The sequence below is a fragment of the Bufo bufo genome, chromosome 3 (assembly GCF_905171765.1).
Source record: "Bufo bufo chromosome 3, aBufBuf1.1, whole genome shotgun sequence".
NCBI classification, from domain to species: Eukaryota; Metazoa; Chordata; class Amphibia; order Anura; family Bufonidae; genus Bufo; species Bufo bufo.
The window spans coordinates 543,572,235-543,593,055 of NC_053391.1; the positions used below are offsets into that span (position 1 = coordinate 543,572,235).

Sequence of the window (20,821 nt, forward strand, 5' to 3'; positions counted from 1 at the left end):
CTTACTTGTGTGACCAGAGAGGAGTCATATTTTTAAACTCTGACTCATCTCAGGTTCATTTGCATATGTATCAAATCGTTTTTTTTACACAATAAAAGCACACACAGCTATGTGGACTGGGTATTGCGGATGTGCTAGCGGCCATCTAGCAACCCATGTCCTCAGCTCTATACCCAAAATCCAGGTGACAGGTTCCCTTTAAGTAAACCGAACCAATTCGTTGCCATCAGTTGGTGACTAGTCCCTAGGAATTGCGGGAGTCTTAGCGTCTGAGGGATCTTCTCCTTAATGCCAGCCATTCGGTGACTTCTTCAGGAGAAGTAAAGAAGACTCTGTCTCCGTCCACCACTCTGAGCCTTGCTGGATAGCCCATGGAGTACGGGATGTTTACTTCTCTCAGGCGCCTCTTTACATCCATAAATGTGGCACGTTGTTTCTGCAGTTCAATGGAAAAGTCTGGAAAGATGGATACTCTGGCACCATCATACTTGATTTCTTGCCGTCTTCTAGCCAGAGCAAGTATCCTGTCTCTGTCTTTACAATTGAGGAACCTGGCAAGCATGGAACAAGGTGGGGCCCGGTGGGGGTTTTGGCGGTACTCTTTGTGCCCGTTCTACAGCGTAGGCTGAGGAGAACTCTGCATCTGGAAAGAGCTCCTTTATCCATTTTTCTATGAACTCGTCAGGTGTGCGAACTTCAGCTCTTTCTGGCAATCAGATTATTCTGATGTTATTTATGCGGAGCCTGTTTTCTAAGTCGTCTGCTTTTTTTCCCCAAGTCTCCGCTTTGGTATTCAGATCAGATATGGACCGTGGAACTGTAGCAGTAACATCTTCTATGCCTGATATACGCTCTTCCGCATACTGAACTCGCTCCCGCAGGTTATGCAAGTCTTGGCGTAATAACCCCAGGTCAATTTTTACTTAATCTATTTTCCCTGTGAGAGATGTCTTACACGCCGTTATAGCCTTCAGGACTTGAGTGGTTACTTTTTTGAGCGTGGGTTCTTCTTGGTCCTCCTCAGTGGGCGCTGTGGGCATTGTTAAATTCGATGCTGTACATTTCTCTGCGGTAATGGTGATTGTGTTCCTTCATCAGGTTGTCTGGCAGTGCTCTGTTATTTTTGCGGCCCCATTGTTTTATCGAAATATCTGTGGACTGGCAATATGAGATGTAGGGTCTGGGAAGCACTGTATTTCTTAGTACAGTATGTCTGAAAGATCTTTGTCCCTCTGGGTTCGTTTTAGATTTCAGTAAGCAGGCAATAAGCTGTGTTAGTTATCTGGCGGTCTGCAATTCTATTGAATATTTTGCACAGAAATATGGAAGAGGGTTGTTGTGCCCTCCACTGACTTAAAGGCCTGTAGTGCAGTATTTTCGTGCCTTCACAGCGTGCTGCATGCGCGCAGCCAAGATGGCTGACTGGCGGGAAAACGGAGGTGCCTGGAATTGTGGCCGTCCCTTATTCCTTCGCCCGCTGCCTCCTTATGCTCCCCTTCACCTCTCACCAGCTACGGAGCGCTCCTGTACTGCTCCGTTCCACTGCGCAGGTGGATCGCGCTTCTCCTTCCTCTGGACTCCCGGGGCGGCGTGCGGTGCAGCCACAGCATGCGCTCTGTCAGGTGGACCTCACCAGCTTCAGGTATTAACCTCTGCTAGTGGGGCTTGCTGAGGAGACTATTGCCTGTTAAATGGTAGTGATGTGGTATACTTGTCTCCAAGAGATGTTTTGTTTTCATGTGATAATTATTTTCATTCATCATTGTCATATTGCTTTTTTCTATGCAAAACTCAATAAATACCTTTTGAAACATAAATGGTGGTGATATCTTCAGGATTTGTCCCGATATATAGCTTTGGCCACGGAGCTCCCTTAATCTGCTTCCAGCCATCTTGGTTGCTGGCCAGGCCCCCCATACTAGATTTTTTTTATTGTAATTTCTGTACATGATTATGGGGGCAGCCAATTTGCCTGAGCTGTGGTTAACAACATTTAGAGATATGCTTTTACAGGAGCCACATGGATCGTAGAAATCTGTAGACTGATGATGACTCAAAGGGGATTTCTATGGGAAAGAGTCTTAGGCATGCCCTGTGACCTTTGAAGAGGTAATTGTGCAGGTAGGGGGAGTAGATAAGCTGTGATAATATTCTGTTGTGAACGGTGGATCCTGCAAAGAATAAAAGCACACAGTGGAGCGTCCTAGTGCAGTGTATTACATTAAAGGGGTTGTCCGGGTTCAGAGCTGAACCCGGACATACCCTTATTTTCACCCAGGCAGCCTCCCTGAGGCTAGCATCAGAGCATCTCATGCTCCAATGCGCTGCCTTGCCCTAACACACTGCTGGGTGGAAGCTTCCGCCCGGCAGTGTGTTCGGTGACGTCACCGGCTCTGCTTTCTAGACCAAACTAATTTATGAACCTCAATATATGGTCTGGATGTCACTGCCATTTCCATTCCTTTTTTCCAGGCGTATCATCTAGTTGGTTTTAAAGTCTGAACATTACACTAGTTATGGGAAATAGTACCTGTTCATTCATTCACTGCCTCCCCTAAACTGCTATAGGATAATATTTCAAACAGAAAATTCATATTCATCCTCTATTATACCATTCCTTTTTAAGTGCAAAATTTCTGCTATGCATATTTTATAAGTCAGTCTATCAAATATCATTTTTGGAAATAGTCCACAATAGGGCGTCTAGCTATAGCAATTGTCAATTCTAGCACTGTTGAGATATATACGCAGTATATTAACCATAAAACCATTTTAAATATAAACCCCCTGTGATAGACCCTTCCACAAATGATATACACACATTCACATGTAACAATTACACCTGAACCCCTGTATCTAATGCTAATAAATGCAGCTCACTGTAAAGCTACTGTACAAGCAAAATTTCCTATACGCTGTGTCAGATGTCAATAAGAGCTGCAGAGAAAAAGACAACTAAAGCTATCGTTCTGAATAACCAGCTCTAATACGCTAACATGACACATTGATTAAAGGTAATTGTTGTAAAAACACATTAAGCTCAAAGGGTTATTTTTAAATGGTCTACTTTATAACTTAATTAAATAAATTTGGTAATGATGCTCCTCTGAAAGAAAATAACATTTACATCTCAAGAATAAATATAATTTGCTTACAAAGTGAATTGTAGGAAGATAAAAAGCTAATTAGCTTATCATTTCATTTCAAAAGATCTGGAAATGACCATTTACAAGGATCCTTTAAAAAGCAGATGTTACGGACAGTGGTAATGTATTATCCCTTTCATGACCAGGTGGTTTTAATTTTTTACACCCAGCCCTCCCAAAGCCATAACTTTTTTTTCATTCACATAGCAGTATGCAGGCTTGTTTTTTGTAGGACAAGTTGTACTTTCTAAATGCAACATTTACGATTGCATACAATGTGGTGGGAAGCAGGAAAAAATTACCAAATGGGGTGGAAGTTTAAAAAAAAAAAACATTCTGCCAGTTTTATGGGCTATTTTTTTTACACTGTTCCATATGAGGAAAACTGAGCAGTTACTTTCATTCTCCGTATCAATACAATTACAACAATACTCCACATGTATAGTTTCTCTTGCATATTAAATATTTTTTCTTTGCATTGCCATATTCTGGCTCGCATACATTTTTTATTTTTATGTGTATGGAGCTGTGTGCGGACTCTTTTTGCAGGACGATCTGTAATATTCAATTAAACCATACTGGAGATCACTTTTAATAAAAAAAATTTGGGGGAGATAAAGCGACCAAAAAACGGAAAATTGACTATTTGACTTTTTTTTCCATTTCGCTGTTAGCCGTATGGGACAAATATTTTATATTTTAATAATGCGAGCATTTTCGCATACGGCGATGCCCATGATGATTATTTTTTAAAATCATTTAGGTATTTTTATTTTGAGGAAAAGGGGGGTGATAAGGATTTTTTTTTATATTTGTAAAAAAATAATAATAATTTTTTAATAGTTAGTAATACAAATACACCTGCGCTTACTCTTAATGTGGTAAAGACAGAAGAGGAAGAATAAAACATAGACGGACTAATAATGGTCGCTGCTGGGTATTAAAATAGGGTATCTGCCTGTTACCCAAAATGAAAAGCCCGCTTAGAATTACTATATTATATACCCGCGCTGACCTAATTACTGGGTTGAACACTCGCACTGCAACGGCGGGTCCGTATCTACATATTCATAGGATACTAAAATGACAATAGTACCGGATAAGAAGGCTCTTCACTTGATTCAGATAGGCTGGACAATTGACTTGTTGCTAATGTACGGTAATCCTATATACAGCTTATTCGGCAGTCTCCAGTATGCAGAACGTGATGTCTTAGCTTTTACCCGTAGTGATGAGGCTAACAGGTTTTCCTGAGGAGATCTTCAGTGAAATGTCACATGTGTTTCTACGGTTTCCTCAAGGAGTCAAAAACCACACAATGAATTTTGTTAAGGGTCCATAAAACTGACTGGAATGTGCTTCTTGCCTGACTCTTTTGTGAAGGTTTTGTGCACACAATGCAGAAACTAAGTCCGGTCTAGGCTTCAGTCTGTAGAATTCCAGGTTTCTTATTCACAACACCACTGCAAACAAAGGCTATGGTGGCCGACTCATTGGTAGGACATGTAATGGGCACTGTAACACAATTTCCTCCTGCTCAGCAACTGCAATGGTCTGGGCAGAGACAGGGGTGTGTAATGAAGGTGCCACCTGTGTCTGGATGGTGGACAACAAAATAGTACTTTTATAGGGGAGCAGGGGAAGCCCTCTTGTGGCAAAACTCAATGTCTAATCAGTCAGACCACACCTGCAATCATTTGCACAGTGGTCATAATGGGAGATTTTAACTTCCCAGACATTGACTGGTGTCATGATTCTGCCTCAACCACAAAGGGGAGAAGATTCCTCAACTTGCTGCAGGACCACTTTATGGGCCAGTTTGTAGAAGCTCCCACTAGGGGCGATGTTCTGTTGGATCTGGTAATTTCTAATGATGCAGAGCTTGTTGGTAATGTTACTGCTCGAGAAACACTCAGTAATAGTGACTACAATATAATTATATTCCCCCTAAACTATAAGAAGCCAAGTCTGTCAGGCAGAGCAAAAACACTGAATTTTAAAAAGGCCAATTTCCCTGAGTTGAGGGCAGCATTTCAGGGCATAGACTGGGAGCAGCTACTGTCACATAATAATAATGCTTTAAATCCACATTGAGTAATTACACTGCAAAACGTATTCCTTTATTTAACTAGTATAAACGGCTAAAATTAAGCCCCCCATAGCTGACAGCTACTGTAAAAAGGACAATAAAAGACAAAAAAGGGCATTTAAAAAGTACAAATCTGACGGGTCAACTGTAGCATTTGAAGTTTATAAAATCTGTAAAAAGGAGATAAAATTAGCAAAAATACAAAACGCTCAGAAGGTAGCAAAAGAGAGCAAAACAAATCCCAAAAAATTATTTAAATATATAAATGCTAAAAAACCAAGGTCTGAGCAGGTAGGTCCACTAAATAATGGTAAAGGGGTGGTGGTGGTCATTGCTGTGCCCCTGTTTATAATTTTTAAAGATTCTCTAGGTACTGGTACAGTGCCAAGTGATTGCCGCAAGGCAAACGTGGTGTCCATATTCAAAAAAGGATCTAGGTCCTTCACAGGTAATTATAGACCAGTTAGTTTAACTTCTGTTGTGGGAAAAATGTTTGAAGGACTCTTAAGGGACTATATACAGGAGTATGTGACTGTAAATAATATTATAAGTGATAGCCAACATGGGTTTACCAAGGACAGAAGTTGTCAGACTAACCTGATTTGTTTTTATGAGGAGATGAGTAGTAGCCTGGACAGAGGGGCAATTGTAGATATAGTGTTGCTGAATTTTGCAAAGGCTTTTGATTCTGTCCCTCATAGACCTTTCATAGGTAAAGTAAGGTCTATAGGCTTGAAAAGTGTAGTTTGTAATTTGATTGAAAACTGGCTGAAGGACCGTGTCCAAAGAGTTGTGGTCAATGATTCCTATTCAGAATGGTCCCGGGTTATAAGTGGAGTACCCCAAGGTTCAGTGCTAGGCCCTATATTATTTAATAAATGTATTAATAATATCGAGGACGGAATTAATAGCACCATTTCCATTTTTGCAATGACACTAAGCTATGTAGTACTGTACAGTCTAAGGTAGGGTTGTTTCGATACCAAAATTTTGATTCGGTTTCGATACCATAAAAAAGTATTGCGATACTCGATACCATTCGATACCACGAAGAAAAAAAAACACCAAAAAAAGCTGCGTGCATTCTGCATTTTATGGAACGCCTGGCCTATAATATAACAGTCCGATCCTATTTTTTGCGGGAACAAGGCGACTCAAAAAAAATAAATGGCGAATCGCGCAGTTTTTATTTTATTTTTTTCTGTTACGGTGTTCACCGCATAGGACATTTTTATTTTTTAATAATTTGGACTTTTCGGAAGTGGCGATATGTAATATGTTTATTTATTGTTTATATATTTTAAAAGTCAAATTAGCAAAGGGGGTGATTTATACTTAATACACTGACTGCCCAAAAAAATAGTCGCCACCTGGATTTAACTAAGCAAATAGTTATGAGCCTCCTATTGGATAATTACTGCATGGGCGATTATCTTTCAGCTGGCAGCAAGTTATTTAACCCCAACTGGTACAATGAGTTGCTTCTCATTTCTTAAACAACCATGTCAAAAGACACATCTCATGGTCGTGGAAAAGATGTTAGTCTGTTTGAGAAAGGTCAAATCATTGGCATGCATCAAGCAGAGAAAACATCTAAGGAGATTGCAGAAACGACTAAAATTGGGTTAAGAACTGTCCAACGTATTATTAAAAACTGGAAGGATAGGGGGGGCCCATCGTATTCGAGGAAGAAATGTGGCGGGAAAAATCCTGAATGATCGTGATCGGCGTTCACTTAAACGTTTGGTGAAATCAAATCAAAGAAAAACAACAGTAGAGCTCAGGGCTATGTTTAATAGTGAAAGTAAGAGCATTTTCACACGCACAATGCGAAGGGAACTCAAAGCATTGGGACTGAACAGCTGTGTAGCCGTAAGAAAACCACTAATCAGTGAGGCAAACCAGAAAAAAAGGCTTCAATTTGCTAGGGAGCATAAAGATTGGACTCTGGAGCAATAGAAGAAGGTCATGTGGTCTGATGAGTCCAGATTTACCCTGTTCCAGAGTGATGCGCATCAGGGTAAGAAGAGAGGCAGATGAAGTGATGCACCCATCATGCCTAGTGCGTACTGTACAAGCCTGTGGGGGCAGTGCTAGGATCTGGGGTTGCTGCAGTTGGTCAGATCTAGGTTCAGCAACAGTATGTGCTCCAAGAATGAGGTCAGCTGACTACCTGAACATACTGAATGACCAGGTTATTCCATTAATAGATTTTTTTGTTCCTTGATGGAACGGGCGTATTCCGAGATGACAATGCCAGGATTCATTGGGCTCAAATTGTGAAAGAGTTCAGGGAGCATGAGACAACATTTTAACACATGGATTGGCTACCACAGAGTCCAGACCTTAACCCCATTGAGAATCTTTGGGATGTGCTGAAGAAAGCTTTGCGCAGCTGTCAGACTCTACCATCATCAATGCAAGATCTTGGTAAAAAATGTATGCAACACTGGATGGAAATAAATCTTGTGACATTGCAGAAGCTTATCGAAACAATGCCACAGCAAATGCGTGCCGTAATCAAAGCTAAAGGCTTTTTTTTGGTGGCAAGTTTTTTTTTGGACAGGCAGTGTATTTTGGTGTTTTTTTTTTAACTTTTTATTTAATAACTATTTCTCACCTTAGGGGCTAGAACCTGGGATCTTTAAATCCCTTGTCCTATTCACCCTAATAGATCTCTATTAGGGTGAATAGGATCTCATACTCTCCATGCTTCCTTGTGCTTTGTGCACATGGCAGCAGGAAGCTTACCATGGCAGCTAGGGCTTCAGTAGCGTCCTGGCTGCCATGGTAAACGATCGGAGCCCCAGGATTACATTTCTGGGGCTCCGATCAGAAGCTGCCACTGCACCACTACCATGTGGAGGAGGGGAGGGGACCCTGTAGCATCTGTCACCAATGATTTTAATACTGGGGGGTGGGGGTGGGGGCGCACTGCGCCAACAATTATTTTAATACTGGGGGGTTGACGGGAGGCGGCGCACAGCGCCTCCAATGATTTTAAAGCTCGGGAGGAGGGCGCACTGCGCCACCTATGATAATTAACATTTAATACAGGAGGAGAGTGCAGCACCTGAGGGGTTAACTGACGCTGATCGCAGCTCCCAGCCAGCACCCGCCTCCTGGATTTGTATTAAACGTTTACTTTCATTGGTGGCGCAGTGGGGGAGGGAGAGAGTGCTTCCTTCTCCCCTGTGCTGCTGAGAATACGAAGTGCGCTGATAGCAGCGTGCTCCATGTTCTCTGATACTAGACTGCGCAATAGCGAAGCCTAGTATCAAAAAAAGGCAAATCCCGGTATCGATTGGGTATCGAAAATTCAATACCCGAAACAACCCTAGTCTATGGAAGATGTCCATAAAATACAAGCTGACTTGAGTGATTGGGCATCAACTTGGCAAATGAGGTTCAATATGGATAAATGTAAAGTTATGCATCTTGGTAGTAATAATCTCTGTGCTTCATATGTCCTAGGGGAAGTAACACTGGGAGAGTCACTTATAGGCTACATGCACACCACCGTATGTCAAAGTTTTGATTTTTTTGCGGATCTATTGTAACAATGCCTAAAACAGTTCTATTTTTTTTGCGGGGCAACGGAACGGACATACTGATGCAACTAGCCACTGAGAAAGAGGCAAGTCGCCTCGAAACGTGTCTGGCAATCTGTGTTTTTCTTTCACTCTCTGCTGGTCCGGACCAGAAGCAAAAAGAATCCCTTTTGCCTGCAAAGAATTACTTTTATCCTCATCTATCCTAGGGGAAGTAACACTGGGAGAGTCACTTATAGGCTACATGCACACCACCGTATGTCAAAGTTTTGATTTTTTTGCGGATCTATTGTAACAATGCCTAAAACAGTTCTATTTTTTTTGCGGGGCAACGGAACGGACATACTGATGCAACTAGCCACTGAGAAAGAGGCAAGTCGCCTCGAAACGTGTCTGGCAATCTGTGTTTTCCTTTCACTCTCTGCTGGTCCGGACCAGAAGCAAAAAGAATCCCTTTTGCCTGCAAAGAATTACTTTTATCCTCATCGAAACACAGCATTTTAGTATTGCCATATAGGACCTGTGACTGACACGACCTGCGAGTCACATGACCATAGCAGCTGACCGACGAACAAACCAGCTGATTGGATCACCTGACCTTTCCGACTGGATCATCTAACTTCCACAACAGTTGCACACGCCTACCAAGTATTGGAGCTAAGCGCCCTCACCACGTGGAGTCAGCGTCCTGGGCGAATCGTCTTCACAGAGTTTCACTACCCTCCGTTTCCTGGAACCAGTGCCCGAATACACACGTGAGTTGGCTCTTATGCCATTACATAGAACAGACACTGTATCACCAACAGAGCGGTAAGAGCCTCAGTGAGGCAACTCTGAATCGCTGAATTACTGTGCGCTTATTTACACTGTGCGCTTATTTACACTTGGCTGTGATCAGATCCATTCGGTTGTGTTCCTTTATACATTGCTGTGTATTCAATACTGAGACTTCCTTTACACACATATCGCTGTGTCTCCAACATTGAAACTTTTTACATTGGATATCGAGTTTGGATGAGTGAAATGGGCCTTTGATGTATTTATGAACTTTATTACTCTCTATCCAGAGACAACAATTAATTTTTTATACCTACTCGATCAGTGGATTTATATAATACATTTTTATACCTCCTCAATCTGTAGATTTATATATAATTGATTTTATTGTTTATTTTATTTATTGGATGTATGTTTCTGCTCACATTTTATCAAACGAATGATCCCATTTTATGGACTATTATTGTATTTGAATAAATTGTCTTCACATTTTTATTACAGAAGGTGGTGTGCCTGCTCTCTTGCTTGTTCATCACTTTCACTTTACACTGCGTGGGTGACCCAGTGAGCAGTGAATCCACCGTTACCCATCGATCTAGGTGTTGAGCCTCCCTTTTGTATACTCATACATAGAAAGGACGCACTGGAGTTGGAAAAAGTACAGACTAATAAGGGGCATGGAGGGTCTTAGTTATGAAGAAAGATTAAAATAATTTAAATTTATTTAGCCTTGAGAAAAGACGTCTAAGAGGGGTAAATGGTCCATACAAAAAATACAGCGAAAAACTGTTCCATGTAAAATGCCTTTAAAAGACAAGGGGGCACTGCCTCCGACTGGAGAAGAAAAAGTTCAGTCTCCAGAAGCGTCAAAGCTTCTTTACTGTAAGAACTGTGAATCTGTGGAATAGTTTCCTCAGAACGTGGTCACAGCAGGAACAGTGGACAGTTTTAAAAAGGGTTTAGATGAATTCTTAAAAGTAAACAACATTAATGCATATGAAAATTTGTGGAAATCTGAGTCTTACTTCCTTCTGGGATTTGCGTCCCCACCTATCCCTTGGTTGAACTTCATGGACGTATGTCTTTTTTCAACCGTATCAACTATGTAACTATGCCTGTGAAATATCTGTATGCAGAGTTATGCAGCAATCCGACAATGAGTGTATATATATACACTTACCTAAAGAATAATTAGGTACACCATAGTAATATGGTGTTGGACCCCCTTTTGCCTTCAGAACTGCCTTAATAATACGTGGAATTGATTCAACAAGGTGCTGATAGCATTCTTTAGAAATGTTGGCCCATATTGATAGGATAGCATCTTGCAGTTGATGGAGATTTGAGGGATGCACATCCAGGGCACGAAACTCCCGTTCCACCACATCCCAAAGATGCTCTATTGGGTTGAGATCTGGTGACTGTGGGGGCCATTTTAGTATAGTGAACTCATTGTCATTTTCAAGAAACCAATTTGAAATGATTGGAGCTTTGTGACATGGTGCATTATCCTGCTGGAAGTAGCCATCAGAGGATGGATACATGTTCTCATTCTGTTTACGCCAAATTCGGACTCTACCATTTGAATGTCTCAACAGAAATCGAGACTCATCAGACCAGGCAACATTTTTCCAGTCTTCAACCGTCCAATTTTGGTGAGCTCGTGCAAATTGTAGCCTCTTTTTCCTATTTGTAGTGGAGATGAGTGGTACCCGGTGGGGTCTTCTGCTGTTCTAGCCCATCCGCCTCAAGGTTGTGCGTGTTGTGGCTTCACAAATGCTTTGCTGCATACCTCGGTTGTAACGAGTGGTTATTTCAGTCAACGTTGCTCTTCTATCAGCTTGAATCAGTCGGCCCATTCTCCTCTGACCTCTAGCATCCACAAGGCATTTTTGCCCACAGGACTGCCGCATATTGGATGTTTTTCCCTTTTCACACAATTCTTTGTAAACCCTAGAAATGGTTGTGCGTGAAAATCCCAGTAACTGAGCAGATTGTGAAATACTTAGACTGGCCCGTCTGGCACCAACAACCATGCCACGCTCAAAATTGCTTAAATCACCTTTCTTTCCCATTCTGACATTCAGTTTGGAGTTCAGGAGATTGTCTTGACCAGGACCACACCCCTAAAATGCATTGAAGCAACTGCCATGTGATTGGTTGACTAGATAATTGCATTAATGAGAAATAGAACAGGTGTTCCTAATAATTCTTTAGGTGAGTGTATATATATATATATATATATATATATATATATCGTGGGGTTTCGCTCTGATAGATAGGGTAAGAGGGCGCAGTACAGAGTTCTTAACTCAAAACGTCAGTATTTATTCAACCTTTAGGCAATTGCAGAAAACAGCACGTAACTTTGCAGTCTTGGTGTTAATTCACACACAATGGAAAGTTCATATAACACAAGTCACCTTGCCGGCAGTTCTGCCTCCAGTAGTACACAGAAGGATTTAGGGGGCCCTGTTTCCCCAGCGTGTGGCTCTCAGCCCTCCAGCACGGCACAAAGCCTCAGATCCCAAAAACAGAGACATCTCTGCTGAGCCTAGCTGCCTATTTAAGGACAGCCAGGTGCTGCCAAAACCCGGACCGGCACTTAAACTCTGGTCCGGTATTTGACTTCACTTGGCTGGAAATCAGCCCAGCCGCACATGCTGGGAGGAAAATACCTGCCTTGCCAGACAACCCCTCACTAGTATTTTTTCCTCTATAAGACGCACCTGACCATAAGAGGCATCTAGGTTTTAGAGGGAAAAAAATATTTTTCAGCAGACCTCCGATTAGACCCCCAATCCTCATCAGATCTCAGCTCATACACCCAAATCAAAAGCCCCATCCTCATGAGACCTCGAATCAGATCCCCAATCTTCATCAGACCAGCAATCTTCATCAAAACTAAGATCAGACCCCCAATCGGACCCCAATCCTCATTAGACCTCAGATCAGACCCCCAAATCAAACCCCCCAATCCTTAACAGACCCTAGATCAGATTCCCAAATCAGACTCTCAGTCTTCATCAGAGCTCAGATCAGAGCCCCAAATCATACCTCCAATCCTCAGACCTCATATCAGACCCACAATCCTCATCAGACCCCTAAATCAAACCCCCAATCCTTATCAGACCTCAGATCACACATAAAATCAATACAATAAGTTACCTCTCCTGCTCAGGAAGACACCACCACTTGGAGATCCAGCATGGTCTTTCACTGTGACCTGAAATCGCACACTACGTCCTTACGCTGTACGCAGTCGGGACACAGCACAGCCGGAACTAGAGAACTAGCAGAAAACCAGGGAGCAGTGCGTAAAGCCAGAAGCAGGAGCCCTATATTTACAGCTCCCGGTGAAGAGCTATTACCACAATGAGTCTTACTTGCAACAAGGACTATTACTAGCTGTACTTGAGAAAATTTGAGGAAACCTCTTCAGTGTGCTGCCCTCAGCACTTAACAAGCTGTGGCTGGCATCACTATGAAGACACTCTGGCCCCTTACAATGGATCCTGGGCAAATTCCTGTTTGGGCAAATAAATAACATGCCCTCACATGTATTTTAATGCAATACAAACCATAAGGGCAACAACAAGTACTGTATAAATTCTCATTTCAGGTAAACAAAATAAAAAATAATCATAAACGGTGGTTCCTGCTTGTTCCCCCAAAATTAAACGCTAGCGTATATGTTCCCTAGCATAATGCAAATATTTTCTTATATACAACTTGTCCTAGAAAACAACCTAATACAGCTGTGTCGACAAAGTTATACATTCAGGAGTGTTGAGATAATAAAAATATATTTTATGTGATGAAAATGATAACTTAAGATTAATTTAAGGCTTACAACCACAGCATGCCCACACTTTTCATATAGAATTAATATGCTGAAAATACTTTAATTCCAGAAAATGATTGTTTCCATTGTGAAAGCTTATGTAAATCTAAGAAATAGTCCTCATTCTTTCTTTCAAAAGTAGCAGCACAATAACCAATAAACAAATTATTATGAGCTTAGACTGAGAAGTGCTTAGCCTCCAAGATACCAATCTATTTTCGTTTGCTTACATTTCCCTGCTGAGCTGAATGAGGAGATTTAGGTAATCCCACGTATCTTTTTATATGAATCTAAACTAAAAATACACATTTTAAAATTTATATAAAAATAAAGCTAAACACAGCTGAGGATCCGTGAGACAGGAGTAAATGAACGTTTATAGATTCAAATTATATTAGTGAGTACTACATTTGTTTTGTAGAAATTACTGGAGTAGTTTTCTGATACTTTAACCCCTTAGTGACCAAGCCTGTTTGGGCCTTTATGACCAAGCGTTTTTCTTCCTTTTTTTATGGTCTCGTTCCAAGAGCTATAACTTTTTTATTTTTTCATCTATATAGCTTTATGAGGGCTTGTTTTTTACGGGACAAGTTGTAGTTTTTAAAGGCGCCATTTTGGGGTACACATAACTTTCTGATTAACTTTTATTAACTCTTTCTGGGAGGGAGATGGGGAAAAATAGCAATACTGCCACTGCGTTTTTGACATTATACATTTTTTGGCGTTCATTTTTCGGTACAAATAACATAATATCTTTATTCTCTGGGTCAGTACGATTACAGTGATACTAAATACTTATAATTTTGTTTACGTTTTACTACTTTTTTTGCAATAAAACACATTTTATTAACCCAAAAAATTATTTTGCATTGCCACTTCACAAGACCCATAACTTTTTTAAATTTTTTATATGGAATTGTGTGAGGGCTTGATTTTTGAAAGACGACTTGTATTTTTCATGGGTAGTGATTTTGGAGTAAATGCCGCTTTTTGATCGCTTGTTATTACGTTTTTTTTTCGGTGGAACTAAGAATAAATTCGAAATTCTGTCTTTTTTATTTTTTATTTTTTACGGCGTTCACCATAGGGATAATTTATGTAATATTTATGTAGTCCCGGTCGTTACGGATGCGGCAATACCAAACATATGGGGGATATTTTCTTTTTGCAATTTTTTTCATTGAAAAGCGTATTTTCAATGGAAAAAAAGGCATATTTTTTTATTTTATGGATTTTTTAAAATTTAATAAATGTGTATTTTTTTTCTATTTTTTTTACTACTTAATAGTCCCACAAGGGGACTATAATATACAGTATTTTGATTGCTTTTAAAATGTAATGCATTATCTCTATAATGCATTGCATTTTAATAGCAATGCTATTCGAACATTGACCAGCAGGATGCGCCAGAGAGGCACAGCCTGCTGGAAGTAACTGAAGACAGGCTCGGGCCCTGATCGGAAGCAAGGTAAGCTTCCCAGCACATCAGCACCCCGCGATCGCATTTTCGGGGTGCTGATGGCAGACAGAGGGAGTCCGCTCCCTCTGTCACCACTTTACATGCAGCGGGCGCCATTGCGCCCGGCATGTAAAGGGTTAAACAGCCCGGATCGGCACTCCTGCCGTTCTGGGCTGTTAGAGCAGGGACCCGGCTCTCATATGAGAGCCAGGTCCGCGCTCCCCCGCTGCACGGGGGAGCCGTGCAGCGCTTTAAACTGGGCCGCCGTAAAAACGCGGCGGCCCAGCCTAAGGCCCCTTAGTGACCGCTGTAAAAACACGTATGGGTGGTCACTAAGGGGTTAAAATCAATTCCAAAGGAAAAATATTACTGCATAACAAAAATGACTTTACTGGAGAGTAAGGCTACTTTCACAGTAGCGTTTCTGGGTCCGCTTGTGAGATCCGCTTCAGGACTCTCACAAGCGGCCCAAAACGGATCAGTTAAGCCCCAGGGGATTCTGAATGGATAAGGATCCGTTCAGAATGCATCAATTTGGCTGCGTTTGGTCTCCATTGCGTTTTTTAGACGGTCACTAAAACGCAGCTTGCAGCTGCGAATCAATGGATGTCGTATATCTGGACTTCTCCAAAGCATTTTACACAGTACCACATAAAAGGTTAGTATATAATATGAGAATGCTCGACTGGGAGATGCTCTAAGATCGCATCTCTCAGAAAACCTTCAAACAGTTACCACAACCAGATGTTAAACTTACCGGCCTATAGTTTCCAGGCTCTGTTTTTGGACCCTTTTTGAATATTGGCACCACATTTGCCATGCGCCAATTCTGTGGAACATTCCCTGTCAGTATAGAGTCCGCAAATATCAGAAATAAGGGTCTGGCTAGGACATTACTTAATTCCCTTAGGATACGGGGGTGTATGCCATCAAGTCCTGGCGATTTGTCTATTTTAATCTTTTTAAGTCGCTGATGTACTTCTTCCTGGGTCAGACAGGACACTTTTAATGGGGAATTTATTTTTACATTCTGCATGTCATCTGAATACACTGGAGAAAAAAATATTTAACAGTTTTGCTTTCTCCTCGTCGCTCTCTGCGACTCCCCCCTCATTACTCTTTAAAGGGCCGAAACCTTCAGATTTATACTTTTTAACATTTATATAATTGAAGAACATTTTAGGGTTAGTTTTACTCTCTTTGGCAATTAATCTCTCAGTCTCTTTCATTTGTTTTTTACATGTTCTATTTTTTTCCTTATAGTTTTTCAGTGCTTCCGTGCTACCCTTCTGTTTTAGTGATTTATATGCTTTCTTTTTGTCATTTATTGCTTTCTTTACAGTTCTATTTATCCACATTGGTTTCTTTTTGTTCCTTAACCTTTTATTCCCATACGGTATGTACCTCTCACAATGAGATTTTAGGATGTTTTTAAAGATATCCCATTTTGTGGCTGTATTTTTATTTTTGAGGACTTTGTCCCAGTTAGTTAGGCCTATGGCCTCTCTTAGTTGGCTAAATTTCGCTTTTTTGAAGTTTGGTATTTTTGTTCCTCCCTGTAGAAACGCTCTTTTGAATGATAATTGGAAGGTTATTACTTTATGGTCACTATTTCCCAGGTGTCCACCATCCTGCACATCTGTTGTTCTGTCAGGCCTATTGGTTAATACTAAGTCCAGTATGGCCGTCCCTCTAGTCGGGTCCTGAACCAGTTGGGAGAGGTAATTGTCTTTGGTTATTGCCAAGAACCTGTTTCCCTTATGAGATATACAAGATTCAGTTTCACAGTCTATATCTGGGTAGTTGAAGTCCCCCATAATAACCACCTCATTATGATTTGCGCCTTGTCCATCTCGTTTAGTAGTAGATTTTCTGTGGACTCTGGTATATTAGGTGGTTTATAGTAAACTCCTATTAGTAATTTATGTTGTTTTTAGCTCCATGTATCTCTACCCACAGTGACTCCACATGTTCATGTCCCTCACTTATATCTTCACGGACTGTGGGCTTTAGACAAGACTTTACATAGAGGCAAACCCCTCCCCCTCTCCGGTTTTGACGATCCTTTCTAAACAGACTGTAACCTTGTACATTAACTGCCCAGTCATAGCTATCATCCAGCCATGTCTCAGTTATTCCCACTATGTCATAGTCCTCCTCACACATCACTAATTCCAGTTCCCCAGTTTTATTAGTCAGGCTTCTGGCATTAGTATACATACATTTGAGAGGTTTATGTATATTTTTTACCCTACACCTTTCCTTCTGAACTGTTCTAGTCCATCCTTCCATTCCTCCCCCAGTCCCACTACCTTGCCTCCGGTCTCTATCTGCACTATCTTCCCCTCCTATAATGTAATTTCCCTCCCCCCCCTTTCCCTAGTTTAAACACTCCTCCAACCTTCTAGCCATCTTTCTCCCCAGTACAGCTGCCCCTTCCCCATTGAGGTGCAGCCCGTCCCTACGATAGAGCCTGTAGCCGATAGTAGAAGTCGGCCCAGTTCTCTAGGAACCCAAACCCCTCCTTCCTACACCAGTTCTTGAGCCACTTGTTAATCTCCCACTACCTTTCTTGTGTGGCTCGTGGTACAGGCAGTATTTCGGAAAATACTACCTTTGAGGTACTTGCCCTAAGCTTTTGACCTAAATCCCTGAAATAATTTTTAAGGACTCTCCACCTACCTCTAACTTTGTCATTGGTTCCGATATGGACCATGACCGCTGGATCTTCTCCAGCCCCTCCCAGTAATCTGTCAACCCGATCCGCGATGTGTCGAACTCTAGCGCCAGGAAGACAGCACACTGTTCGGCGATCATGGTCTTTGTGACAGATTTCCCTATCTGTTCCCGTAATAATGGAGTCTCCCACTACCAGCACCTGTCTGGCCTGCCCTGCTCTCCTGGTTCCCTGCTTACTGGAGCTGACATTCCCCTGACTGGCAGAGGAAGTGTCCGGCTGCAGCAGTGCCGTCCCTGGACTGACATCCCCCTCATCTGACAAACATGCAAACTTGTTGGGGTGTGTCAGATCAGGGCTAGCCTCCCTGGCACTCTTCCCTCTACCCCGCTTTCTAACTGTTACCCAGCTAACTACCTCACTTTCCTCAGCCTCCTCTCTGTCACCCTCCCCCTCATCTACCCCGAAGAGTGCTTGCTCGGTGAGAAGCAAACTCTTTTGCAAATTGTCAATGCCTCTCAGTGTTGAAAACGGATCCGTCCCCCATTGACTTTCAATGTATGTCAAGACGGATCAGTTTTGACTTGGACTTTGTTTTTGGATTAATAATGCAAACTGATCCGTTATTAATGGATACAAGCGTTTGCATTATTCGTGCAGACCCGTCTGTGCAGATACAAGACAGATCTGCACCAAACGCGAGTGTTCCTATCTGTGGCATCATCAGTTAGGATGTTTCCACATTCAGGATTTTTTATGCAGTTGTTGAAGGCCAAGCCAGGGAGACATTCAAAAAGAGAAGACTCAACCTTTCCTTTATATGTGGCTTCAAAAACTGCACCAAAAAAATAATAATCAGGAAACTCAGCCATAGACTTGTTTGTGCTGATGAGCAACACTGACCAGGATATAAACATCCTAAAACTAAACATAGAAAATGAACGAAAATAAAAACAAATCCCAGCATTTCCTCACTGAATCTCCTCCTTTCCTTTGATCCTATTTTGTCTCACATTACAATTAAAACTGTGAAATACATTTAAAAAAGTGAATGTATGTCTCAGGAGATCAACCTCCCCTCCTCAGTTTCCTATGTCTGACTGTAAGGGCTCTTTCACACAAGTGAGATTTCCGTCTGGATGCGATGAGTGTAGCAAACGCATCACATCTGGACTAAATCCTGACCCATTCATTTCAATGGGTCTGTGCACATGCATCATCTTTCTGTTCAGGAATAATCGTAGCATGTTCTATATTGTCCGATTTTCACGCAGAACTGGCCACATAAAAATTAATGGGGCTGTGTGAAAAATGCAATCAGAAAAACACTGAAGGTAATCGCACACTAAACTGATTCAACTTGCGTGCAAAACCATCAGTTTTATCCTGAACAGATCCTGAGACAATCTGTATCATTTGTGTGTAAGAGGCCTAACACAACTGGCAAAAGCAAGAGCGTCCTGGTTCTAAGGTTAGATTCACACTAGTGCTAAACTGTTCATCGTACCTGGCATAGCCGAATACTACCTGACGGAACCCATTGACTATAATAGGACCCGGGATTCGGCCGGACAAAAACCGCTGCTTGCAGTAATATTATTGCACTCCAGAAATACATCCAGGCCGCTCTTGAACTATTTTAGTGAATTCACCATCACCACCTCCTAAGGCAGAGTGTTCCATAGTCTCACTGCTCTTACCGTAAAGAATCCTCTTCTATGTTTGTGTACAAAAAGTTCTTTCTGTCCCCTCTTCACAATCACAGGTATAAAGGCATCACAGGTATGGGAGAGATCTCTGTACTGACCCCTGATATATTTATACATAGTTATTAGATCTCCCCTCAGTTGTCTTTTTTCTAAAGTGAATAACCCCAATTTTGATAATCTTTCAGGGTACTGTAGTTCACCCATTCCAGTTATTACTTTAGTTGCCCTCCTCTGGACCCTCTCCAGCTCTGCTATGTCTGCCTTGTTCACAGGAGCCCAGAACTGTACACAGTACTCCATGTGTGGTCTGACTAGTGATTTGTAAAGTGGTAGGACTATGTTCTCATCACAGGCATCTATGCCCCTTTTGATGCAACCCAGCCTATGTCTTCTCCCTTGGCCATTTCTCAGCTGAAATCAAAAGAAAAGTAACCCCCGTCCAGGATTTCTACAAGACTATTTCAGGAACATGAAGTAAATCCTGCAGACTGGAAAATACTGGTGATCTGCTTATCTTCAGCTTACCTTTAGAATTGCTAGGTTCAGTGTTCCTTTAAGTGTTAACAACCCTTCAGCAAATTACATGAAAGGGCTTCATTTATAGAGACTATACAATCACTATGAACATAACGGACCAGCTATATTTCTGCCACGTCATAAAAAGATAGTCAGTTCCCTGACGGTCTTCCAGCCTATATGCTAAAGAATGGGAGAAGCGTGTAACTAAATTTTGGGCTTGCATAGCAATACCAGTGGCCTAGTAATACTAAACCCCTAGGAGCTGGGTCATGACGGAGCATTCATAGTCTGTAGGCCAAATCTTTGTTTTCTTCCCTCAGCACAATAACCCATTTCCTACTGGCATGACACGTCCTTTACTTTTATGCAAAACTTCTTTACCGCTTCATGAGAGACGTGAAAAATCCATGTAGTTACATTGATAAATGAATTTGGTATGGCCGTTACATAATGTTACTGTATTCTTACCTGTGTAATTGCAAATATTCCCGTGGTCGGTTTAGTAAATGCAAAAATCTATCGACTATCTTGTTCTTGCCAACCCCCTGTAAGCAGAGAAATAGAGGGATATAAACATGTGCATTAAGGCGCGCTCACACAAGGTATTCTTCAGACGGAAAAATCTGCGCTGATTTGCAAGAAATCGGAGGCTAAACCTTGGATTTCTACCACGGATTTGGAGCCTCATTTGCCATGGATTCATACATGAATTAGCTCCATTCAATGGGTCTAATCCATGTGCAGCTACTTGCTGTGGAGTCCGCACCCAAATTGCATTAAGTGACTTTTGAGATCTTTTTCTTTCTGCAACATGGATTTTAAATCTGCAGCAAAAAAGCCACGGCTGTGTGAACTGGCCTTCAGAATTCACTCTGAAATCTATGATGGTGGTTTGTGGGAGTGTGTGAAGTGGATTTTGGAAATAAACCTCAAAGGCCCACATTTATCAACTCCTGTAAACCAGGAAACTGGTATCAAAAAGTTGCAGATGTGGGTGCACGTGTAGCTTACACATAAACCTGTGACCTTTTGAGGGTTCTACACCCAGCT

At 41.6% G+C, this 20,821-nt stretch overlaps 1 protein-coding gene across 1 annotated transcript in view; it reads right to left on the reverse strand.

Annotated features, from left to right (window-relative positions):
* VWA8 (von Willebrand factor A domain containing 8) overlaps nt 1–20,821 on the reverse strand; it is a 443,862-nt gene that overhangs the window by 205,920 nt on the left and 217,121 nt on the right. Inside the window, 1 exon segment of the mRNA XM_040425409.1 lies at nt 20,240–20,316. Coding sequence (XP_040281343.1) covers nt 20,240–20,316 — 77 coding nt within the window.